This window comes from Phlebotomus papatasi, chromosome 1 (genome assembly GCF_024763615.1).
Source record: "Phlebotomus papatasi isolate M1 chromosome 1, Ppap_2.1, whole genome shotgun sequence".
In the NCBI taxonomy this organism is placed as follows: Eukaryota; Metazoa; Arthropoda; class Insecta; order Diptera; family Psychodidae; genus Phlebotomus; species Phlebotomus papatasi.
The window spans coordinates 8,100,751-8,128,311 of NC_077222.1; the positions used below are offsets into that span (position 1 = coordinate 8,100,751).

Consider the following 27,561-nt stretch of genomic DNA (forward strand, 5'->3'; position numbering starts at 1 on the left):
AAAATAAAAATCACAAATTTTTTTTTTTTTAAGTTTATGGTATAGTTGTAGTTGGATATACACAGAGTGCATAACTTTTTCTATCTGAAGTTTTTTCAGTTAGTCTAATATTATTTTTCTGAAGAGCATTAGGTTCTTGCAAAAAAAGCATAAGAATTACATTCAAAATAGAATTGTAAAGAATCTCAGTTAAACCCAATTTACATAAAATTAACCCTGAAATTCATAATTATTTCATCCTTAATAAGTCCAGTTAGTCACTCTCAATCGCAATCAATTGAAGAAGTGTCTTATATAAAGAGAATTCTATTCAATTTATTAAAAGAATACAATAAAATTTTATATTTAAATTGTAAAATTGAAGCTTTAAACCATCTAGCCATTTTTATAGCTACATGGTTTGTATCTTAGCATAAATTTTTATGGTTTTTAATATTTACCTTTTTTGCATTGAAGAAATCTGTTATATGACAACGAATCGAGTTATACGCTTTTGTATAATACAGAGTGTCAACTTCCTGTTTTGTCATTTTTTACTGCCTGAAAAATATTCTATTTATCAAACAGAAAATAAAATCTAATACATTTTGGTTTTTAATAATATTCTTAAAAGGACTATACGTTACAACGTATAGTTGTAATGATTCAGCTAACACCTCTAAAACTCAACGCAATTATTTATTTTTGAGAAGATCTAACTACTTAAAAAAATATACGAAAATTAGGCAAATGTTACCGCTTTGTGGCGAATAGCGAAACTAATATGACATGATTAAGCCTTAACACAAAGTACGTAATTAAGACATTTGTAAAAGTCCTTAATCAAGTAGTTTTTGTTAAGGATATGAAAAGTATTTTTATTAAGTGCTTAATTAAAGACTTATGACTAAGCACTTACTAAGCAGTCTCCCTAAAAGGTATAAAACATTTCTTTCAGTTTCTCAGACCTTCTTTATTTCTCATAAAAATACTAAAAACACTTTGGAAACCTTAAAAAAATTAACATGTCGCTTCTAGTTTGTTATTAGGATGCAGACACATTTTTTTCAAGCTTTGAATACTGTAGCTGAAGCTTTAAAGATGTATTCCAGATGGATCAGTACGAGAAGAAATCAATAGAATGATCGATTAAAATTATAATATTGAAAATATTGCAAAGTAAAATGTAGACGCCCTGATTATGCGCTAGTGACACTTATAGAGGATTAATCGATCTTTAGGAATTTTATGAGTAACTTGTTGGAAATTTACATTCTAGAATCGCAAGTTCAAGGAATAAATAGAAATATTTAACAGAATTTGGAGATATTTGTTAGTAAAAGAACATTCTCAAATTACAAAAAGAATGATATTTAGTCGTCGTTGATAGTCCTGATCATAATTTTTTATACATTTATCATTAAATATTTGGAAAATTTTGTGAATGACTACACACATTTAATAACATTTTGAGGTTGTATTTTCTTGGAAATCGGATTAACTCATCTCTTTCTATCCAATGGTTAACATGCGCCCATGTCATTTTCTATTACAATTCCCCTTCTTTGCCACCAAATGTCACTGTTTTAACCTTAAAAAGCCCTTATTAAGGGCTTAATAAGTACTTATTAAGGACTTATTTTATGCACTTGGGCAAAGCACTTTTTTAGGAGCATGGTTAATGCCTTTAATATTATCTCATTGTGCAAGTAACAGCTTAACTTATGTTAGCCGCGTAATGGTTAACCCTGACTATTTAGAGGACAAAATAACTTCCTTGAATCATAAAAATTGTTTTTACATTTAGAACATCGGTGCCTGACTCGTCCTTATAGGGTTAACATGTGCCCATGTCATTTCCGCCTCTTTACCGCCAGATGTCACTACTTTAGTTTAAATATATCTTAATGAAGGACTTAATCACAGGAAAACAGACTGGGCTTTTATACATGGTCATTGCTTTTCTACGCCTTTATTGCTTTTTTACATGCGGTAAAAATATTTTAAAAAATCACAGCACAAAACCATTTTTTACACTTTTCTGATGTTTTTTACATTATGAGACAATATTCTTTAAAAAGAAAGCGATTAGTAAACTTTGCCAATAGTGAATACCGTGGGCCAAGAGCAAAAAGCGATTGATCGGTCAATTGTTCTTTTCTTCACAGTTCCATATCACATTGTCCGTTAACATTCTCTATTTAAATTCAGTGTTCGAACCAAGTTCTAAATTTCATCGACCATCATCGTATTCAACTGATGACAGGAAAAATCAAAACGAAGGAGTTTTTACTAATAAAACCCTTGTGAAAACTTTTCAAATTAATTTAAAATGAGTCTAAGCATTAGTGAAATTAAAGTTTAGTACAAAATATATGTGAATATTGTGAAGTATATTGCTTCTGAAGACCTGAAATTATTTCACAACTTCGACATTTTTTCTCGACTAGAGGCGCTGCGTTCACGGAGTTCCAGATTCGAAAGCAGTGAAGGCGTCATATTGACATTTCTATTGCTTGTTCGAAAAGCAATGAAAAAGACAAAAAGCCTAGTCTGTTCACTGTGAATACGTACATATTAAGGACTTCATTTATGAATTTTAAGAAATGTATTGTTTTAAGAGCATACACTATGCCTTTAATTACAACTCTGGTTTTTACCAGAGTTAAAACGATGAAATTGATCCTTTGGCAAAGGATAAATCAAATTAACATGTTCTATCATGATAAATGTGCATTCAGAGTTCGAAATTTGATCCATTCTTTGCGAAAGGATTAAATTTGGATCAATTCAGGGCAGAGCATTCTCATACATTTTCCGTACAAAAATGTGGTATATTTTTACTTAAGTGGTTTTTTAGTTTTTTTTTTTTATAAAACCAAATGCAATCATTTTAAAACTTCTACCAAATGAAAGAGTATCTAATGTTATTTTATTAGCACAAAATTTATAATGATTGCACAAGGATAATAGTTTCTAAAACCTTTATGAAAAAAAACGTGAAATTCGCAATTTTTGAATTTTTCTATAAAATTTTCTATCTGCAACACCTGTAAAATTTTAAATTCAATAAAAATATATTCTCTGTATATGTGGCTGCCATTTCGTGTTATATTTATTTTTGTGGGATCTGAAGCTTAAAAATTATAAAGAATTTAAGAATAAGATACCATTTCTAAATTAAAATGCTCCATCCGTTGTTAATCACCCTAGGATCAATTTGATTATTTTATTTTTACCAGTGAACTTTCCGTTAGTAACATCTTAAGTTATGTTAAGGGAAAGTACTCTCCCTTTGAACGTTCATGCTTTCAAATAATGAAAATTTCTTTTATAGTTCGCAAGAGACTTACAGATACTTCTCACATAATTATTATCAATAATTAGTAATAAGCTAACTAATATTTAATAAAAATGTGTAAGTTTCTTAGGAAAATAAAAGAAAATCATATTATTCGAAGGCATGAACGTTCGAAGGGAGAGTACTTTCCCCTATACTCATATTATACATTATTAATGATCAACTTTTTATATTAAGATCTACGTCAGAATCACTGAATTATTGTTTCTAAATTTACGTATTTGAATTGTAATAGATTCTTAGTTGGATTCCAGAACGATCATTGTACTAATTTTCCATTTTTGTAGATATTACTACGACTATCGTTTAAAATATCAAGAAATTTTAAACAATAATCGTTGTAAAGTTAATTTTTTGCTTGAGAAAAGAGCTTCTTGCTACGATAATCCTGTAAAATATGAAAAAATACTATCAAAAGATAAAAAAATAAGTCGAACATGCAAGAATGATTTTGCGGAAAACTATACTACCGAGACACAAATCTCTCGCGCCATTTATTATAATGTAATCATATTCTTGCTACTACACAGAAAAAATATTTTGTAAAATTGTTCGTAAATGTTTGTGAAATCCTATGGAGGACTTTCAAAATGCTCGTGAATCATATAATCCACAAACAAGTTCGTAAAATTTTGTACTTTCTTCACAAATATTGTTCGTAAAATGATCATTTAACGAACATTTTTTGTACTTTTACAAACATTTGTTCGTAAATGTTCGTAAACACACAGAAAAATGTTCGTAAAATTTTGTCGTTTGTTCGTATATGTTCGTAAATTTTTGCCAGACAAACAAAATGACAAATGACAAATGAACAAATGACAAAATTTTACGAATATTTTTCTGTGTGTTTACGAACATTTACGAACAAATGTTTGTAAAAGTACAAAAAATGTTCGTCAAATGATCATTTTACGAACAATGTTTGTGAAAAAGTACAAAATTTTACGAACTTGTTTGTGGGTTATACGATTCAAGAGCATTTCGTAAGTTTTCCCATAGGATTTCAGAAACATTTACGAACAATTTTACAAAATATTTTTTTCTGTGGATCTCTTGAAAATTGATTTTGTTTGAGAATCGTAATAAAAATGTGTAAATTCGAAAATAGTAAATGTGTAAGCTAGAATTTATTTTACTAGATTTTATTACTTAATTTATTTACTAAAACTTGCATAGTAGTTTTATAACTCACTTTAAAGTTTGATTTTAGAAAATTTGAATGGAATACTCTCTTCAGGGCTATTACATGACCTTTTTCCCTTCAAGCCCAAAATCCCTTCAAGAATATGTTTAATATTTGTCATCGAATTTGCATAGGAATTTTGAATGGTGTAAGGTGGGCAAAAAGAAAATATATGTCTCTGTAGCCTAAGGGAAGAGTGTTTTTTTTCACCGCATGAGAGTGTGGCTTCTTAGAAATGTATAAGTCTCATGAGAGGTGCAAAAACTGGAAAATATTCAATATTTTTTCGAGTGCAAAAAAGCAATATGAAATTGCACCAATATTAATTGTATTTGATATGTGTGACAGGTGAAAATGTGCTTTTTAGTTCATCATGTGTGTAGGTTGGAGGGAAAAATTTCCCAAGTCAAAAGATATTGGTGTGACTAAAGAGAAGGGAGGGAGTTGAGAAGTGTAAGTGGAGTTGCCAAAAAATAGTGGTGAAGTTAATGGATTGAGATACAATTTCGCATGGTATAAAAGAGCCAGATGGATGGTGCAGAGAGCATAGTCAAGCATCAGCCTTCCAAAGCTTTACAACCAAGCTAATTCACCGAGCTTAAAGAAAGTTCTCTATATATTAAATATTACAACAATGGCATTCAAAGTAAGGATAACTTAAAATGGATTTACTGCAAGAGTGAAGAGGATTTATTCACAAAATTGTTTCTTGGATTTTTTGTTGTTGTTCCTTTAGTTCATCGTGGCTCTTGCCTTTGTGGCCGCTGTCAGTGCTGTTGAGTACCATCATGGTGATTACCATCATCATCAGCCTGTGTACCATCATCAGCCAGCTGTGGTCAAGCACCTTCAGCCCGCCCTTGTGAAGCACGTGGAATACGAAGCTCCTGCCAAGTATGAATTCTCCTATTCCGTTCACGATGAACACACTGGAGACGTCAAGCAGCAGCACGAGAGCCGTGATGGCGATGTTGTTCACGGATCCTACAGCCTTCTCGATGCTGACGGTCACCACCGTGTGGTTGAGTACACTGCTGACCACCACAATGGCTTCAACGCTGTGGTTCATCGTGAGCCATCTGGCCACAAGGTCGTTGCTCCCGTTCACAAGGTCGTCGCTGCTCCAGTCCATCACTACCAGCACGCCGCTCCAGTTGTCCACCACCAGCAACACTATGCTGCCCCTGTCCATCATCAGCAGCACTATTCCGCTCCTGTCCATCATCATGTCGTGGCTGCTCCCGTTGCCAAACTGGTCGCCCCTGTCCACCATGTCCCCACCTACCACCATCAGCCCCATCACTACAACAGCCACGTGAGCGTCCATGCTGCCGGAGTCCACTACCAGCACTAAATTGCTGGCACAAGGCGTCCGAGGACACTCATCATCACCCAAAAACTGCCATGTTGTACATATAGGGAAAACGCGCTCGTGTAAATAGTACATTATCATTGTAAAACCAATAAAAAATTAAGAGTTATACAAAAAAGTTTCTTCTTTTCTTTACAATGGGTTTTTTCTTCGTTCGTTTTTAGTCTTGTTCCCAGATTTTGTATAAAAATGGTACTACAGCGCCTCTGGTTTTTACCATAACAACTTTGCACGTTCTATATCCTAAAACCGTCGTATATCGCCAAAATGCGATTATGGGCCACTAGCGGTAATCCGAAGACCTTTTAGCGTTCTAACGGTGCTATCACACTAGCATTTTTTTTTTATTTCATCTTAAATTCAATTGAGCATTATTAGATTTCTAGAATTTAAACATATCCTAAAGGCCTCGTATATCCCCAAAATACGATAATGGCGCCACTAACGGTAATCCGAAGACCTTTTAATTCATTAAGGACGATTGGAACACCGGTCACCGGTGTCCCATAAAGAAAATAATTTTTCCCAAATACTTAAAGTTATTTTTTTCTTATGTTTATATGCAATTGCAAAGTAGAAGGTTGAATGAATCTAGGATATTTTTTACAAGTCTCCAGCTATTTGCTATATAGTAAATATTTAAGCTCAAAAATTACTAATTTTTTAATTCTCATATTGAAAAATTATTTTAAATATTTTTTATACTTCCAATTTTTTTTAAGCAAACCCGTTTTAGAAAAAGAAACTACAATACTCATACATAATATTTTTCATTAGACTAAAAATTATTTTTTATTGGTACAGTCAGAAAAATTACTTAAATTTTTAGGCTATTTTTTGTCCATATCGCTCGTAGAGGTAAAATAATGCACCGAATCAGACTCTGTTGGATTTTCCAAAGTCAGATATAAGACGTTTCATTGATTTTGTTTATTGGTTAAATTTTTATTGTTGATTTTCGGTCCGGAAAAAGTGTCTCGTCGTTATAGGGTTAAAGTTTTAACGGTGCTATCACACTAGGATTTTCACGATTTAATTTTAAATTTAATTGAGCCAATTGAGTATTATAAGATTTCTAGAATTTACTTGAAAATTCTCACTGTACTTATTTTTTTTTGGTCACAAATAATTATTAATTACGAGTAAATAACTTTAATAAGAACAATTTTCTTCAAAAGACTACTTGTTCAACTGCAATAAAATTGAAATTTATGAGCAATTTTAACATTTTAATTTGCTGAATTCAAATTTAATTGAGCAACCACATTTATGCTATTTTAGCATGTTTAAACATGTTTTAGTGGGCCAAGTATTAGTTTATATCAATAAATAAGCGAAAATCTGTCATTTCAAATGATTTTTATTGCAAAATAATGCATAGGAACAATTAATCTGAAAATTAAATTGAATTTACAAATTGAAAAAAATCCTAGTGTGATAGCACGGTAAGGACCTTGACGGACATGAGGATTAGCCGAGAGACGGCTTAGCGTAATTATATACGAAACAATGAACATACTACTTTTCCATAATTTTCCACTAATCCGTCTCTCAGCTTAAGTCGTAAGTGTGTCAAGGATCTAACGGCGTTATCACACTTGCACATTAAAATTTTAATGTGATTCACATTAATTGTCGCTTGTGAGCGTTCAAATATGTTATTTGTGTCTTTGAGTCACTTAATATTTGGGGTTTTTCTATTTATTGATAAAGAAGTGGACTTGGCCTGCAAAAATAAGTTTAAATTTACCTAAAGCATAAATATTTTTCACATTAAATTAAAGAGAAAATCGCATTAATTTTTCGCATTAATGCTATAAATCACTTTATATCAAATTTTGCGGGCCAAGTCTACCTTTTTATCAACAAATAGATCAAATTTTGAATATAAAATGATTCAAACACACAAATTACATATTTGGACTCTCACCAGCGACAATTAATGTGAATAATATTAAAATTTTAATGTTCAAGTGTGATAACACAGTAAGAGTTGTATATTCTTCAAAGGTCTCAAAAGTAATGAAAAAAGTACGACTTCTCCATTATTGAATATTTTGTGAAGAATTTTGTAGGTTCTTAAGACTAGATAACTTTGTAAAATGCGACTACAGCGCCATTAGTGATCATTTGAAGAACTTTGCATGTTCTACAAGTTGTATACTTATAGAACACGCAACGTTTTCATCATTAGCGGTCCTTTTTCAAGAATTATTAAAATACTTAATGCTATAACTTTCGCGAAAAGGCGATTATGGCACCGCTAACGATCGTGTGAAGAACTTAGCATGTTCCACGAGCTGTATACTACTCAAAAGTCCAACTTTTTCATCAATGACTATTTTCAAAATAATTCTGTAATTTTGTGAAGGCTTAGGGTAAGTGTGCAAAATTCCGTCCAGCTTGCAATTTCGGCCACAGTTTTTGTTACTCGAATTTCCATGAATTTTTAGTTTTTGCACACACTAGAGATTATACAATTCAAAAAATAACAAAAAATGTCGATTCCACTAACAAGATGATCTGAAAAAGACTTTAGAGAATTCCGGAAGGGCAAGGAACTATGAGATTGGAGGTGGCCGGAATAGGCAGCAAATGCTATGTCTACATTTTTATTAATTTTAAAATGTATTAAGAAATAATTTAGAGAAAATAAAGACGATAGAGTGTCTACAAGCTTCCAAGCAACACTACTTATAAAAAAGTAGCAAAAAAATCAATTCGTATTAAAAATATTACATTTCAGAAAGCATTTTACACTCGCGTATTTTTCTTGTATTTAAGAAGTTTTCAAATTATATTTAAAGAATTTTCACTAAACAGTAACATTCTAGAAGAGTCAAGGAGCAAACTTATGTAATTCTCTTCAGAAAAATATGAACTTAATGTGTTGAATCTTCTGTCGAAGTTAAAGAGTCTGGAAATGGTTTTGAATTAGGACATTTACCCTAGATTATTGGTATATCCAACCTTGAGAGTCATTACGATCTATAAGATATCCTTTTATTCATAATATTACTCGTAGATCTTTTTGTATCCCAGTACATGTTCTTGTCTTTTAATTTACATTAATATACACGTCAATGTTTCAGCAAAAAGAGACCAAAAATTTGGAACAGTTTTCATTACAACTTATAAAAGTTTTCTAGGTTAGAGTTGACTAAAAGATTCTAAAATCTATAGAATGATATTTAGTATACATTGACCAAATGACATTTCTAGATTCAGTAAGATTTCCAGATTGTTTTGAGTTACTACCACCTAAATCTTGCATTGATTAAATAAGGTTAGGTGTAACTTAACCTCACATTTCCAAGCTAACCACTTGACAAATTATTCAATGGAACTGAATAATTTGGCATAAATAATTCAAGAATTTTCTGATTTTCCCAACAGAATAAATTTATTCTTGACGTTATTTAATGGAATTCATTCTCTAATTTCATCAGGAAGATCTTTTGTAGCGTGCACGTGCAGAATATTTCGAGTGGGAAGCACTCTAAAAACGCTAAATACAATTAAAATAGATTTCATTGAGCTAATTGGACAAAAAGATCATAGAAAAGTTACAGTCTAGAAATTAAGTAATTATATCGTCTTTTTTTTATTTCTTGGTTTCTTAATTTCTTGGCTTTAAGAACTTTTGTCATTGGTGTTTGATTAAACATAACCTCACATTTTATAATAACGTCTTTCATCTTATAAAGTTTATATCTATAATTTTCATTTGATACTTTTCCCCTAGATAATGTAATATAAAGTATTAAAAGGCTTTTTTGCATGCTATTACATCTTCTTAATTAATTCAAATGGAATTAATTAACATAAAATTTGATTTTGTTCAAATATTCTTCCGCTTATTAATTTTTGCGCAATGCTTTGTTTACAACAACAAAAAAAGAGAATATTTAATTATTCTCGTAAAACAATTTTCTTTTTTGGCATATTTTTCGAAATATCTATCACATTTAAATTACATTTTCATCAAGTGAATGCATCATTTTAATATTAATTAGGTTCGGCGGTGGTTATGCGTATATTCTGGCATATTACTTTTCTCAATTACTAGACATATTCTATATGCTGTACATGTTACAATGTTCTAACCGACCGTAATGTTTGGAATTTCGTTATGTGCATAATGGATGGTCTATGGGGTGTGTATACATTATTTAAAAGCAGAGTATTTTGCGATGAATTTACATAAATACTTTATAGAAAATCGTTTGATGTCTATGTAATTTATATTTAAAGCTTTTGCAAATCAATTTTGTTTCTCAATTAGTCTCCCAACGGTGGTATACACTTTAATTGTAATTTAATATTCTCCCACGGAGCTCGTCTAATTTTAGTATATAAAATAAGGAAGGAAGTTATTGGACATTTGATAGACTAATGCTCCATTGCAGAATTGGTGGACTTTATTTTGGGATAGGAGAAAAAGCGAAATCCCGTAATATTTGCAGAGAATTACCGCGTATAAGATGAAGTATTTATGTCTATGTCAGATAACACTGAATTTAGACATTATACATAGATTCCATGAATAAGTAATGGATAACTGTTGGTACTGTTGAATCCATTAACAATATCAAATAGTTGTAAACTCATGGGATATTGATAAAATAAACCTATATGTAAATAAACTTATCTAATATGCATGCATTAGTATGTTTTGATTGTAAAACCACCCCAACTGTGAAATGTGTGCAAATTTTCCATGCTTAATTATTTTGTTAAATTAGAATATCACATTTTTGGTTTAATTACTGTTTAATTATTTCAAATATGAATATAATTTTATCTGCCAAATAAATATGTGCATTCGACATCCGCAATCTGACATTCCACAAATATTTTCTGATTTATAAAATTCACAATATATGTATGTACCATCAAATTCACAAATGCAATTCCACTTACCGATATTGAATACGGAAAATTTAATGAGAATTTTTACCGTAGTTAATTATTTCACATCATGATAAAATTCAAAAGTTCGACTTTTCTATTAAAATTAATTTTGAAATGTCACTTTAATAAGTTTTGGGCTACTTTTAGATCAAAAAATTTCGTGAAATCAAAATTGACATCCTTTTCCTCCTTAAATATTTTGCATATGGCTGTCCCATTCTTTGGCACCCAAATTTGGTACGTTGTGATGTTTAAAAGAAGAAGAAGAGTATGAAAGAGTGGGACAGACATGTATATAACGTTTTAGAAAGAAAGAGATGTGAATTTCGATTTAAAGAAATATTCCTGATCAAAAAGGTGTGCTGGGAACTTAAGGGGTTACCTAGGTCGCGCATTCATGTTTTTTCAACATAATAAATAAAAATTTAATTCGAGTTCTTAAGCATATAACAGTATATCGCTCCTTGGAAATTACAAGGGGCCAACTCAATCTGAGCCATTTTTCAAGAGACAGCATGAAAGATTCAACTTTGTATAAATAATTATCTCCATTAAGTATGTTAATAAAAATAATTTAATTCTTTTCTATTTGTATGAGCATTGTTATAAACATCGAAACATACATATTTTTACCTTTCAAAATATGTTTTTTTATGAGTTAGCTCTTTGTCATTCTAAATGATGCGCAAATTTTCATGAAATTAGAATGACAAGGGATCAACTTGCTTGAGTTAGTCCCTTGTTTCACAAAAATTTGAACGATAAATCTATTTTGTGCCCATTGACTTCAAACAAAACCGCGCAAGCAATCATAAAGAGTAAAATTTTGAAAAACTTTTCTAATAACGAAATTTATTGACTCATATCATCTGAAATTTTATTAAATTCTCTGTCAGAGTGCATTAAATCCTCAAAATCGCCAAAAAGTGAGTTGGCCCCTTGTAATTTCCAAGGAATATTATTATTCTTTTTTGATGCAAAATTTCATCTCGACTGAAGTATATGCTTAAATGTTAAGAATATACTTCAGTTAAGATATTTTTCGTTTGGTAAAATTCATATGAAACATCAAATGGAAGTGTAACTGTGTTATAACACTTGCACATTAAAATTTTAATATGATTCACATTAATTGTCGCTGGTGAGAGTCCAAATGTGTTATTTGTGTGTTTGAATAATTTTATATTCAAAATTTGATCTATTTGTTGATAAAAAGGTAGACTTGGCCAGCAAAATTTGATATAAATTGATTTATAGCATTAATGCGAAAAATTAATGCGATTTTCTCTTTAATTTTTGAATGTGAAAAATATTTATGCTTTAGGTAAATTTAAACTTATTTTTGCAGGCCAAGGCCACTTCTTTATCAATAAATAGAAAAACCCCAAATATTAAGTGACTCAAAGACACAAATAACATATTTGGACGCTCACAAGCGACAATTAATGTGAATCACATTAAAATTTTAATGTGCAAGTGTGATAACGCCGTTCACTTAAAAATGTTTCATCAGAAATATCTCGCATTTAATGTCAGAACGATATAGGGTTGATTTTACATCCATTTGAGTTAGTTTTATTCGTTTTTTGTGAATGAAAATTTTCGATGCAATAAAAAGGAATTTTGAATTCCCATATCTCCTGATATTTGTTTTCTACGGTTTATAAATATTTGTAAAAGATAAATAAAATGCATAATTATTCTGTAGGGGTTATCAAGATCGACTTTAAGGGCCTTGACAGACTTGGTTATAATAATGGACTTGGAATAATGGTTAAAGTGCATTTCCATCATTTTCCACTAAGCCGTCTCTCGGCTTAAGTCATAAGTGTGTCTAGACCATAAGATTAATTCTTCGAATACGCTAAAGCGGTCTTCAGACTAAAGGTTTAATCAAGTTCCCGAAGATCTCAAAATCTTAAATAGCGAGCGATTTATTGCTTTTTGAAAACCTAATAGGTGATTTATCTAAGATCTTTAATAATTCAATTCTGAATATTTCAAGAAACTCTGTATGATAAGAAATTAGAGTAAATAAGCCATATATGGCTAAACCTTAAGTCTAAAGCCCGTATTAGTCATTATCTCTTATCCTTTAGGGTCTAAACTTACTGCCAGGCGGTTAAGCAGCGAAACTTATTTTTTAATTTTTCTTATCACTATTTAAATTCAGAATTTTTCAATTGATTGCTTTCTTGAATTCGAGTAAAAAAAAGAACTAATCTAAGACTTAATTTCTTCCACAAACTAATTAAAATTCATGATTTTTCTCAATATTTTTTTTTTAGATACGTCCATGGAATTGGTTCCGAAACGAGAAATTCACTATTTCACTTGCATAATGCCAGGGATTTGGTGTTGGTCACGACATGTCGTCATGGCAAAAGTTGGCGCGAATTGCAAGACGCTCGCTGTGATGAGGATAATCGAGAATACGACAGGTAATTCATTTTATTTTTAAATTCTCATTCATTTTATTTTTAATATCAACATAAAAAAAACACCTATAAAATAATACATCAATGAGACAAATAGGTTTTTGGTGGTATCATTTCTTGGTACGAATATTGCGCATCATTTTGTCGGGAGACTTTTTAAATATTCAATGAACGACTCTAACACACATTAATGTAATTCAGCTGGAATTTGTACTTTCCTTGCTTAACATATGACTCACGTAAACCATTAAAGATTAGCCTTAACACTTTACATAATGTGCAAAGTACTTTTACATATACTTTGCTCTCTAAAGGAAATGCAGCTGAAGAAATTGAGGGAGAATATTAGAAATGCGAAATGACGTGCAACACTATAAGAAGTTACTTGAAAAGTTGTAATGACACTCACTTGGATGAAACGTGTTTGGAAGATGTTTTTCTTTTGACATTTTCCTATGAAAGCACGGAAAAGAAAAGGAAACTCTTTAGAAAAAAAAACACACACAGTAAAAAATAAGTACCACTATAATAGTAGGTAATTTTTGACATCTCTATTATAGTGGTAATTCTGGGAAAAGTGTAATTTTTAAAACGTGTAATCTTCGACGTGTAATATTTTCTATCACGTAATTTTGTGCATGTAATTTTTCAAATGTGTAATTATGAACGTGTAATTTTTCAAATGTGTATTTTTGGGAATGTAATCAGAAACGTGTAATTTTTCAGGAATGTAAAATTGGGATTGTAATTTTAAAAAACATGTAATTTCAATATAGTAATTTTTTATTTACTTCATTTAATTTACATGCAATGATAGAGGCATAGTTTCTTGGTTCAACCAAAAAAATCAGGAATTCAAAAAATATATTTTGAATAAACCTTGGGAATGTGGCATTCACTGATGTGAAATCAACTAAGATGAAATATTCTTAATTTTTCTGATAAGACTTAATACTTTTAAATTGCACGTTTTAATACATCTTTTTTTTGATTTTGTGCCTTCTGGATTTATTTTTAAAATGTACCGCTGTACAAATTCCAGTGTCTGGGAAGCTTCCACGGGATAAAGTTTGCAGAATATGTAAATATCTGCAAAATACATTGTGAAAGCCTCCCACCACGAATTTGTTTCATGTAGAACAATGTTTCTGTATATTATAGAGAACTTCGGTGGTGCATCTGAAAATAAAAACAAAACAAAATTAATTACACTTAAATATTATTTTAGCTTTCAATCTATTTTACCATTTTCTCGAATAAGGAAATCATCGGTATTGGTTGTTTGATTTCCGAATATTGCTTCAATCTTTTCTTTGAAGTAATCAGCAATAATCTTCAAAATTATTTTTGCGTCATTTTGAAGTTCACGGGATGTTTCTGGTGGTTCTGGTGCAGGTAGAGAATTTTCCTGGTCAGGATTTTCCTGATTTGTGCTGTTGTGCTCCCTTAGAATATTTGCTGACCGATTTGGAAGGCACGCTTTAGCAATAATGTTTCGTTTTTCCTGCATTATGTTTCCCAATTGTGATATATCGCAGCCTGTCGTTGCCGCAAAGTGACGACAAATTCCATCGAAGGTTTGTAAATTAGGCCATTTTTTCACAATCTCTGGAATTGATAATTCTCCCTTGTTGATGTCATCACGCTCCAGGCCGAATTCTTCGTTTAGTTCAGGGGCATTGTTGATATTTCCTGAGCATAGATTCACATTTTTTCTTAATTTCTTGACTTCTTTGTGTAGATTTTGGTCTTGGAATTTATTAACATGAGGACGGTTAAGATAGATGTTGTGGTTCCTCATTTTTTCAGAGAGTCCGAAGAATCCTCCACCAATCAAAGCTCCATCGTCATCACGCTCCTCAAATGTGTCAGGGTATTCCCTGCACATTTGGGCGGCGGCAAAATCAAATACTTTTATTGGTATATAAACTCCGGATTTCCGTATCTCCAGAACCACTTTCTTCACAACTGTCGCCATCTGATTTGGAGGCAGCTTTTGTTTCCCTTTAAGTGCATCTCTTATATTTTTTTCCATCTGATCATACGGAATTTTGATATTTTCAAAATTCTTGAATGATTCACGAATGGCTTTCTTTGTTTGTGCAGAAGTTAGAGATGATGGAGTCTATAATTAAGAAAAATCCGTAATGTAATAAGTGAAACTAATTTGAAATTAAACTTACATTTACCAGTAGTTCCTCTGCACTTTCTGTATCATTTGGTGGTACTTCTGGATTCCTCAAAGTAGGGACAGTTCCAGGTGGTTGCGCGTCGGCAAATGGATGAATTCCTGACAGTTCCAGAAAATTCTCAAGCGTTGGAATAACGACTGAATTATTCCCTTCATTTCCGTTTACATTTGTGATACTAGGTGTAACTTGAGTCTGTAAATTTAAATCAATGACAAAAAATAAAAAATGCTTTCTCATCAAGAAACCTTTCCTTCGCAATTTTTTTTTAATAAAAGGAATTCATTTAAGTTGAAAATAAAAATACAGTAATAACAATTTATCTTAAAGGCAAAGTTCAGAGTTAACAACTATGGAAGGAAATTTTAATGTGACCAAACATGAATTATTCGTTTTCTAAAGATTTTGATATATTTTAGTGTAAAATAATTTATAATGGAGAAACAAAAGTTTATTTGCGTACTCTGAAAATTGCTCTGTAACAAATTGTGTTTCTTGACCGGCAAAAATAAAATGCGAATATATATATTTAAAAGAATATTACTTGAGATGAAGATGAAGGCTCAAAGATTTCGGGCGAGATCCAGTTTTCTCCTTCTTGTAATGCAATCAAAATCTCGTTTGTTTGTACTTGTTCCAGGAAATCATCATCTTCGATCAGTGTTCCACAGGCTCCAAGCACAAGGGAAATGAAGCTTTTTCCAAACTTGTTGCTTGCAGCATTGAGAAGATCTGTTATAGTCGGTTTTGACTTCAATATTTTCTTAATGGTATGGTTGTAATTGAAAACTTTGAACCACTTCATATTGGTTTACATTTACATTCTACGATTCTCTGGCTCCTCTCAAAAAATATCCACCAAGCTTAAAATCTTTAACAAAAACTTATTTGACTTTATTATTTTGGCAAACGATGCTTAGAAAAAAGAATTTGTGATTTAATTCCATGAATTGTGATAGGTTTTAAGGGAGATAAATCAATAATCTCTGTCATTTTTCTTATTACTTTTCCAAGATCGTCTTCTAAATATATTAACCCATTTTCGTGGTTTTCAAATATTTTGAATTTCGTTCCAATAAGTAAGAAATCATCAAATGTTTTCAAAACAACTAATAAATCAATTCTCATAACATATGCTTCTCCAAATGAATCTCTGCTATGAAAAATATATTGTTCGGTTTTTAATGTGATACCTTGAAATGTGAGCGATTTTGTAAAAAATACGTTGTCAGAGTTAATTTTCGCATTTCGCAATAAAATTTCTTCACAATCTAAGAGGTTAATAACGTTTTTCCTTGTAAGAACTTGCACTGTATTATTCCACATGTTATCACTAAGCCATATAGACTGATGCCTTTGGTGTTTCTCAGCGCACAATTTGGCAACGTTTATATAATTGCGAGCCGAAGTTACACAATCCTTAAAATATTTGTGTTTGCTCTCAAACCTCAGAGTCCAAAATGAAGTTAAAGGACCAAACTGTCTGATCAGATATGTATAATGATTCAAATAGTGGTGTTTTGGTTTAAGAGGCTCCGAAAACAAATTATGCCTGTACTCTATGTACTCCGCAACATAGAATTTTAATTCTCCTCTTTGAGCTTCAGATATTTGTGGAGCAACAAGAATATCAACCAAATATTTCAAAGTCATTATCATTTTAATGTATGGGTCAGAGGAAAAATCTACTTTAGAATGAAGTGGTGAGAATATGAACGGCAATATTTGGATTAAGGACCAAATATCATATGCTCGACCGGAAATCTTTGAAAAGTTAGGCGTTATGGAAATTGAAGCATTCATGTTTAAGATTTTAAAATAATATTTGATGCTGTAAGAAATGTTTTTGAATGTTACCCAGTTTTCTGCAACGGCATATTTAAAAATGAGCAAGATGTCGTAACCAATAATTCCTTCGAATAAATCGTGGGCAATACACGGGGGCATGCCAGGTGAATTAATATTATAATACTTTAGTTCATTAAAAATTGTTTCAAATTTAACTCCTCTAACATTATTTAATTTATTCGTTGTTAATTCATTTAAGTCCTTTATATGTGAGTTCTTTGTTCTTAATGGAGCTATTACATGCGGATTTGAGGTGAATTGAGATCTTGTCACATAGCAGTATCTGCAAAAATAGATTGATGTAGAAAAATTTTCTACATATCCACCAACTTGATGGCTACCCAAGTTGTCTCCTAAGATTGCGAATATAGAACCCTTCATATTATTGCTTTGCTCCTCATGTTCAACATTTATTCCATCGATTTCTAAAACTCTGATATCGTGTACGAGTTTTTCAAAAATTTTGTTCGATTTAAAATATTTAAAATCAGACTCTTTGCAAAGAGCTACCAAGTGTAAATTATTAATTTTTGCCCGGTGCGATCTGTGGACATTTCCCACAGACATATAGACGCCTACCAACTTGTGTTTTGTTTTTGCACTTTTCAAAGGAGCACATACTTCGAAAGCATCCTGATACACTAAAAGTTGAATATTTTTTAAAGCAGGATCCCAAAAAGCGTTTGATCTGCATATTTCACCATCGTTTAAGTCAAGATAATAGGAATCTTTCGTGTTTTTAGATGAAAAATATTCACTTCGAAAGGAAGTGTTTTTAAACAAAGTGGACAATAATTCTAGAATTGGTATGTAAATATAGGTAGCAGTACTTCCATCCTCACGTGCGCCTAAAAACACTTCTTGTGGTTGTACGAGAAAGTCACTCTTTGAAAGTTCCTTGTTTCGAGAATATGCACTTCGTAATAACCCTGAATCCGAATGGAATAATTTTTTAAACAAAGTCTTTTCAGATTTGAAGCTTTTACATATCTGTTCAATTTGGTGTGTATTCAAACCGTGTTCTATCAATGTCTTCTCAAGTTTCTCAATTTTTTGATGTTCGTCTAACTCATATACTGTGGAGAAGGAATTAATTATTGCATTGAATGAAGTTGATGGTATGTGTAACTGCATTTGTAGCGAAACGAAAGAATCAAAAAACTCTCTTATGTTTGAGTTATCATCCTCCTGAGATGTAGTTGCGGTATTTTCTGTAAAGTCGGAATTGGGAACGACTTCATAAGACTCTGATAACAGACAAGATGTTGTGAGATTTTCGGTTTGAGTTTTTGTCAACGTTTTATGATTTCTTACAATATGGACTCTGAAAACATTAATACTTTTAAAACAAGTATATCTGCCACACTCATTATAAAAAGGACATTTTAGTCCTTGTTTTCTTTTTAAATGGAATGTCACGTGTAATATTATTTTACGTCTTGAAAATTTCTTGTTACAAATTTCACATTGAAATGATTCATGTAAATTTCTGACAAATAAGTCTTTGTTTGGGTGAATTCTGTATTGGTGGTTTGCGAGCCTACGCCGTGTTGTGAAGACTTTTAAGCAAGATTGAATATTACATACATATTCATCAGACATTTCACCTGTTAAATAGAAATTTTAAAAAAACTTAAATAGAATTTTTAAGAATTAGATGTTATAGAAAGATAGATTTTATAGAAAATATATTGGTATCATATTCAAAAATAGCAATCGATGAAGATGTAGAAGTGCTCCATGGAAGATAATTCAGAAAATTCACCTATTCCGGGAATAAAATATTCGTGTATTCTGATACACTTCGCAAAAAAAAGGAAATTTTGAAAAAAGAATCTCTTCAAAGTTTTACTTGATCTCTTGACAATCACGGGGTGGAACGCTGTTAAAGGCCGAGGAGCGCCTCATGGGCAAGACACTACAGGAAGTTCACACATTCCTTGAGTGAAAAACCCGCGCGTCTAAAGATTTGCACTTGCGAAACAAATATGAAAATTTTACACAAGGTTACTTCGAAATCTTCCTGAATCTTCAGAGGATCACGTTGAGGGTTGTTTATTAGAGACTCTGAATACCGAGAAACGCCCCATGGGCCAGACACTAAAGAGAATTCTTCTGAGGATCACGTTGAGGGTTGCTTATTAGAACCACTGAACACCAAGGAGCGCCCCATGGGCCAGACACTGAAGAGTATTCGCACATTCCGGGAGTGAAACATTCACACGTCTAAAGATTTGCACTTGCGAAACAAATATGAAAATTTTACACAAGGTTACTTTGAAATCTTCCTGAATCTTTAGATGATCACGTTGAGGGTTGAATATTAGGGCCTCTGAAGACCGAGAAGCGCCCCATGGGCCAGACACTGAAGAGTATTCGCACATTCCGGGAGTGAAACATCCACGCGTCTAAAGATTTGCACTTGCGAAACAAATATGAAAATTTTACACAAGGTTACTTCGAAATCTTCCTAAATTTTCTGAGGATCACGTTGAGGGTTGCATATTAGGGCCTCTGAAGACCGAGGAGCGCCCCATGGGCCAGACACTGAAGAGTATTCGCACATTCCGGGAGTGAAACATTCACACGTCTAAAGATTTGCACTTGCGAAACAAATATGAAAATTTTACACAAGGTTACTTTGAAATCTTCCTGAATCTTTAGAGGATCACGTTGAGGGTTGCTTATTAGAACCACTGAACACCAAGGAGCGCCCCATGGGCCAGACACTGAAGAGTATTCGCACATTCCGGGAGTGAAACATTCACACGTCTAAAGATTTGCACTTGCGAAACAAATATGAAAATTTTACACAAGGTTACTTTGAAATCTTCCTGAATCTTTAGATGATCACGTTGAGGGTTGAATATTAGGGCCTCTGAAGACCGAGAAGCGCCCCATGGGCCAGACACTGAAGAGTATTCGCACATTCCGGGAGTGAAACATCCACGCGTCTAAAGATTTGCACTTGCGAAACAAATATGAAAATTTTACACAAGGTTACTTCGAAATCTTCCTAAATTTTCTGAGGATCACGTTGAGGGTTGCATATTAGGGCCTCTGAAGACCGAGGAGCGCCCCATGGGCCAGACACTGAAGAGTATTCGCACATTCCGGGAGTGAAACATTCACACGTCTAAAGATTTGCACTTGCGAAACAAATATGAAAATTTTACACAAGGTTACTTTGAAATCTTCCTGAATCTTTAGAGGATCACGTTGAGGGTTGCTTATTAGAACCACTGAACACCAAGGAGCGCCCCATGGGCCAGACACTGAAGAGTATTCGCACATTCCGGGAGTGAAACATTCACACGTCTAAAGATTTGCACTTGCGAAACAAATATGAAAATTTTACACAAGGTTACTTTGAAATCTTCCTGAATCTTTAGATGATCACGTTGAGGGTTGAATATTAGGGCCTCTGAAGACCGAGAAGCGCCCCATGGGCCAGACACTGAAGAGTATTCGCACATTCCGGGAGTGAAACATCCACGCGTCTAAAGATTTGCACTTGCGAAACAAATATGAAAATTTTACACAAGGTTACTTCGAAATCTTCCTAAATTTTCTGAGGATCACGTTGAGGGTTGAATATTAGGGCCTCTGAAGACCGAGAAGCGCCCCATGGGCCAGACACTGAAGAGTATTCGCACATTCCGGGAGTGAAACATCCACGCGTCTAAAGATTTGCACTTGCGAAACAAATATGAAAATTTTACACAAGGTTACTTCGAAATCTTCCTAAATTTTCTGAGGATCACGTTGAGGGTTGCATATTAGGGCCTCTGAAGACCGAGGAGCACCCCATGTACAAGTAAATCAAGTAATATGATCATGACAATCAAATAGACGCGAGTTAGCAGACTGACTTTTTGAACGGGATTTTTTTGTCAAAATTATTTTGGGATCTTATAAAATCTTTTAGAGATGGCTACAGGGATTGGCATAGAGGCCCTCAGAGTACAGGAAATGCCCTAAAGACAAAGGAACTGAAGAAAATTGCCAAAAGAAACAAGAAGCAAAATTAGGTTATGGCAATTCTTATTTTTGGTTTTTATCGGTTTCCACATCATATGTTTCTTGAAATTCAGCATTTCTTGAAGACATATTAATGGTATCTAGAGATATTTGCCAAATATTGATAACATTATCATCGAAAAAGGGAAGAAAAATCAAAAATTGTACTCACCTATTTCTGTACGCTCCCTGCTCTCTGCATCCAAAAAAGAAAATGGCTGCCATTTTTACACATTTTCATTACATGTTTCAAATTATTACACGCTGTGTAATATTTTCCACTTTTTTAGTGACACTATTACACTTAAATAATGGTAAAAATTACATTTTTAAATTACACGCGGAAAAGTTTTACACGAATTTTTTTTTACACAAAATTTACCATTTTAATAGTGGTAAAAATCAAAATTTACAATTTTTTTAGTGGTAATTTGGAAATTACACGTTATTTTTTTTTACACGATTTTTTACTGTGCATTTAAACTTATGTGAGATATGCTTAAAGAGCTAAAAAGATGTGTTTTTACAAATAGCTCAAAAGGAGAGAAACCTGAATGTTGCGAAAAGGACATTCAACTAAATGCTGTACTTTAAAATGGTTTAAAAGCCACAATATTTACTTTAGTTGACACACATTCAACGGCTCCCTTGCAGAGTTTCAACTTTGTACGTTGAAATACTTCAGAAAACTTTGGATACCGGGATAATTAATTTGATAAAAAATTTGCTTTAATTTAAAAGTTTTAATAATTATTTTTATTGCTAATAAAATGCAGTTAGAGATACTTAAAAAATCTTCAAAATCAAACTTTTGAACACTCCGAGGAGAATCTGAGCTGCGTTGGGTTTTTTTTCTGGTTTGCGGTTAATAAAATTCGATTATGAAATTATTATCGCTTATAATTTAGCTTAGAGAAGATCGTGAGTTAAGTGCGATCTATCCTTGGTCAGCTACAACATACTAAAATTTCACAGAAGTCAACGAAGGCAACACCTGTAACTGTGGTATCACACTAGAGAATTTCACATTAAAATTTTAATGTGATTAACATTAATTGTTGCTGATATGTGTTCTAATGTGCAATTTTCGTCAAGAGCTTTTAGAAATCGATTCATTTAGTGATAAAAAAGTGGACTTGAGTCACAAAAATTGGTTTAAATTGATTAAAATAGCATAAATACGATTGATAATTAATGAGCAAATTAATGAGAATTGAGCAAATTTATGAGCAAAATTTGCTCATTAAATTTTCATCAGGTACTACTTTATTGCAGTCATTCGGATAGTGTCTGCGCCACAATTTTCTCACCAATTTATTCGTGATTAAATTGTGATAAAAAGTAGTGCTAATACTTGCTGTTTATCGCGCACGAGATGGAGAAAGGACAAAAGACCTTGAAAAAGATCGGTGTTGAGGATAAGTAAGAAAAAAGCTAAACAAAAATGTGTTCGATCTACATTTTATATTCCTTCATAAACTTCTAGGATTTCGTGGTCAAATGAGATGGTGACCGAATTAATTGAGGCTGTGCATCAGGAATCCGTCATTTGGGACCACAACAGCCGAGAATACAAAAATAGAGGCAGCCGATCTAATGGTTTTCAGGCCGTTTGCGATAAATTGAGTCACCAATCGCCGGAACTCACACATAAGTTGGGATTTGGGTGATATATTGGCTCCCTCATTTTCGTAGTCTTCTTTTGAAAATAAAACCCTACGATTTGAAGCAGTTCTTTAAATTCCTTCGAAGTTATGCGGAGAAAATTATTGTTCAAAAAAATCGCGCAGAAAATTTTAACTACACCATATGAAGGTGGCGTTAGGAGCTAATCTCTCGCCCACAACCTCCTTCTTCTCGCTTAGCGGGTCCTTTTGCACGACATAAAAGTAGTGTACAGGAGAACTTCCTCTTCTTCACTAAAATCGGACATTTTCGCTCAAACGACTGAAATGCTTCAAAAACAAAAACACTCATCTAACAACCCGTGTGCTATCGTGACATTGAGCAATTCTAGCAATATGTCCTGACTAAATCAGCGATTTCGAGTGGTTCTAGAAGTTTTAATGAGCAACTTTTCACTTTGACTTTAATGTAAAATTTTCTAGTGTGATAACTCCGTAATAGTGCCTTCCTCGGAACCATCCTCAATAAATTGAATGAGGTTCAAAACTTGATCAGACCTGCATTTCCCCGAACGGTACCCAGCTTGCTTTACGATGAGCTTGTCCTGTACGGCAGATGTAATCAAACATTTTGAAGAGATGGCATAAAAGAGAAACCGGGCGATAGCTCCTTGGATCGTTGACATCTTCTCTGAGCTTTGGAATAGCCACCACATGATCTTTTTGCCATTCCTTCGGTACTTTGCGATGATACAAGCCATGGTTAAAGAATTTGAGGAACCAGGCAACAGTGACGGGTTCAAAGTTCTTTATATGTTCAGTGTACTGGCCGTCAATGCCTGCCGCCCTCCTGTTTTTTTTTTATTTCATTTTATTTATTTATTTTATTTATTGAGATTAAATCCCTTGAAAGCACAGAAACGGTTTAAGCAATTGAAGACATAGTTAGCGTCCACCGCCGTCTTAGCGTTGGTGACCAACCTCCAGAGAAAAACGGTAGAAAAGCTCTTTCGCAGGTTGTATAAGCCGTCTGAGACAACCAAATTCAGAAAGTACAAGTTAAACAGAGAATTTAAAGAAAAAAACTAATAGGGGAAAGGCTCATAATTTTGGACAGTTTCTAAATTTGGACACTTTGAGGGTACAATTGGACACTAAAAATAAATTGATAAAAATTATGGATTTTTATTCCAATATTTGATAAACAATGAATTATATCTAAATTATTTGTTCATTTAGAAGATTTTAATACTAAAAACGTTATATTTTGAATAAGTTTTAAGTTAAAATTGCTTTACTGAAAATTCAGTGTTAGCAATTGCTTACGAGAAATATTTATTTTAGGATTTAGGAATTGACTTGGCTATGAACGAGCTTAGTCGTCTCTGGACTTTAGTCGTAAGTGTGTCTAGGGCATTACAAGATTAGTATCTAACCCCTGGCAGGTTCTCTGAATTATCCCATAAAATCTTTGAATTTTATCATTCCCTAAAAAGATTAGTTTATGAAGTTAATAAAATTAAAATAAATCTTCCACAAATTTTCTAAATTGTCTTTAGAAGGGATTAAATGCAATTTTTCAAGGCACTAAATCCTGGTAAAGAAATAGCTGAAGAAGTCAAATATTTATTTGTTGATAGAAGTATTTCAGTGGAATGCATAATATTTCTAAAGCATATTTCGTCGTTCTTATTGGGATGATAGGTCACAATGGTAGAACGTGATCGGGATATAGTGTAGCTCTTACCACTTGGGATTACACCAAGATATTATACAAAAAAATAATAACACGTCCTCAACGAAAATATTCATAGTAATATTGACTTGGTTATTTTCATGACGAATGGGGAAGAAAAAGCTCCAGTGGCAGCTTTTTTGTTACCGAGATTTTGTAATATGATTATGCTTATCATCAAATCACGTCCTTCTCTCTGTGACGCTTGTCAAAATATTTATGTGAGGTTTGGTGAAGAAGACATGTGAGTTTTTCGGACAGGAATGGTTAGATATATATATTTTCTGGGATGCAGAGAGAAAGAAAAGTACAATAAAATAAAGCAGGGTAGTCATTGTGAATTGTGAGAATCTGCTGGTATATTCATTATCTGGATTCTGGATTCTTATTTCAAGAATACACACTATATACTTGCCAGCATAAAAATATATGCCTATGTACTCTGTTAGTCATTTTACGACTGACATAAAATATGTAAGGGTTCTATCAGAATATGAGTACGAGTGTTCTTTTTTTGGGGGCGGGGGTGGCAAGTCAAAAACTGCATTTAAAATTCATACTAAAAAAAAAAGAATAACCTTTCTTCAAAATCCTGCAACGAGCGCAGAGAAATAAATTAACTTTCCAAGTTATAGCGATATCATAAAAAAAAATGCTCATGAAGGCAGAAAGAGGGAATACCGTGTGATTAAAATCATAAGGAAAGAGTAGTTTTAAATTATGACAAATACGCTCTTGCCAACCTTCTTTCTCATTATCAGTGCAACAAGTTTAAATGTAATGTTCAAAAGTGGAAAACTTTTTATCTCATTCGCGTCCCATCTTTTCAGTTGTGTCCCTGTGCGCGATGTAAAGCAGAGACTCATGAATAAATTATCATCAGCACGAATAAGTAATTAAAAATTAGTCCAGTTCACTCTCCGAATATTATGTGAACGCTAGTACAATTCTATATTGTGTGCTGAATTGAATGAAAGAAAATTCGTAAATTGCTCCAAGTGGTACGTGATATCATATTCTTTACTAAGGGTATATACTAATTTATAATCAATTTGAACTGATTAAAGAATTCAAATCTATGACACACATTTAGCCGAGACACTTATCAAAGAGACAATATAGATTTTTTATGAGTATTAAGTCACCTTCCACGAAACTTATTTGCAAACACATTTAAACAAGGTGTTTATTTTCTTTTGCTTCCGGAACTTTCCATATTTTCTCAATAAAAAATAAACATTAATAATAAATATAATGGGCTGTGTTTTGTAATAATAAATGATAATAATGGTGGCACAACGTTCCATAGAGGAACTAGGCCTTCCCACAAGGGGAGTTCAGGACATCTATTATTATTTTTTCTTATACGAGATGGGGTTATCAGTCCCATGCCCCGTGGAATCAAATGCAGTGATAAGCTCACTGGATGCAATCCGAACTCCTTTAACGGCAGAAAAATTTCTGGTGACCTAAAGGGGATTCGAACCCGGGACATTTGCATCATAGAATGAGTGCTCTACCACTTGACACATTGAGTGCCCAAAACCGAGAGACGGTTTAACTTAATTATAAATAAAATAATGATTTGAATAAATTCCCATGAGTTTCTCACTAACTAAGCAATTTCTCGACTTAATCCGAGACGAATTAGTCAAAAACTGTTGGAAATATAATCTGATCATTGTGTTGATTATAATTACGTTAAGTCGTCTCTCGGCTTAAGTCGTAAGTCTGTGCAGCACATTACCTAATGTTCGATTTTTGGTAAGATTGTCCTGATCATTAACATTATTGCCTTTGACTTTATCCACTTACTTTAATTTTAATAATACCTTTTTTTCTTTTAATAATAAAATAATTAAATTATAAGAAAAAACAAACAAACAAAAATTGTGGATATCTTATAGATTGCTTTTGTCTTGATTGTATTGCTTTAGAGCCTAGAGGTTGACTACAAATGCTAAGACGGCGGTGGACGCAATAAGCAAAAAGTTCTTATATGGAATGCTGTACTCCTGAAGTATTTATCGATAAATATATCAATAATGGCTTCAATTCTTAAACCAAAATCAAGAAGATTTCAAGATTTTGGAATCTTGAAATTCAAGACACAAACCGTGTGGATTTCAAGATTTACAATAGTGGATTACTGGATCCAATATTTAAGATTTCAAGACGTCAAATTTCTGGTTTTCTTGAAATAATATCAAAGAGCTTTTGGAGGGGCTTGGAATTATTAAGATACTATCACTTTGAAGAGTTTTTCTAAATAAAACTACTCTAAATGAGGAATATTTTTGGAAATCAGGCTTAAAAAAAAGGTTACAAGTTTAAAAATACAACATTTGATTTTCTAACTTAGTCAAAATGGTGTATATTAGGTGAAATTCTTAACAATCTCACCTACTATAATCCTAACAAAATTTCATGTCGTCCGATCGACCTCAAATTTGGCCAAAATGTGTTTCGCCACTTCCTGATTCCGAATATATATGTGGCTAAGTTACGTTCCCGGCCGGCCGGCCGGCCGGCCGGCCGCTCTTTGGAGCTTAATAGCTCCTAAACTAAAAAAGATATCGACTTGCGGTTTTCGGCAAAGGTTATATATCGGGTGAAAATTGCAACTTGGTGCATAGACCCCCCACCCCCCACCCCTCCTTCCGCCATTTTGAAGACCCCCCTTTTTTTGTTTTCTCAATAGCTCCGCCCCTATGGCATTCAGCGGACTCAAATTTTAGTATGTTATAACTGGGCCTTAGAGCTTTCCATCAATACCAAACTTAAGGTCCCCCGACCCCCCTGACCCGAGCTATAAGGGTCCAAAAAAAATTTCTTAAAATGGCCATAACTCCGGTTCTAATTATCAGACTTTAAAAAGTGAGGGCTTTTTGGAA

General features: G+C 32.8%; 3 protein-coding genes across 4 annotated transcripts in view; 2 read left to right on the plus strand and 1 right to left on the minus strand.

Moving 5' to 3' along the window:
* LOC129798673 (exostosin-1) overlaps positions 1-27,561 on the plus strand; it is a 94,895-nt gene that overhangs the window by 25,085 nt on the left and 42,249 nt on the right. For both annotated transcript variants that reach the window (XM_055841944.1, XM_055841943.1), the window contains exon 3: positions 13,101-13,253. In XM_055841944.1, the coding sequence (XP_055697919.1) occupies positions 13,101-13,253 (153 nt within the window). The remainder of the gene's footprint in view (positions 1-13,100; positions 13,254-27,561) is intronic.
* LOC129798675 (cuticle protein 7-like) lies at positions 4,987-6,016 on the plus strand. Its single transcript, XM_055841946.1, has 2 exons — positions 4,987-5,172; positions 5,263-6,016. Exons 1-2 carry the CDS (start codon positions 5,161-5,163, stop codon positions 5,878-5,880), a joined length of 630 nt encoding a protein of 209 aa, XP_055697921.1. The 5' UTR covers positions 4,987-5,160; the 3' UTR covers positions 5,881-6,016.
* Positions 14,016-21,509, minus strand: LOC129798674 (uncharacterized). The gene is made up of 6 exons (XM_055841945.1): positions 21,480-21,509; positions 16,261-18,894; positions 15,984-16,171; positions 15,434-15,634; positions 14,496-15,375; positions 14,016-14,429 (listed from the first exon to the last, which is right to left on the minus strand). The coding sequence occupies exons 5-6, from the start codon at positions 15,283-15,285 to the stop codon at positions 14,164-14,166; spliced, it is 1,056 nt and encodes a 351-aa protein (XP_055697920.1). The 5' UTR covers positions 15,286-15,375; positions 15,434-15,634; positions 15,984-16,171; positions 16,261-18,894; positions 21,480-21,509; the 3' UTR covers positions 14,016-14,163.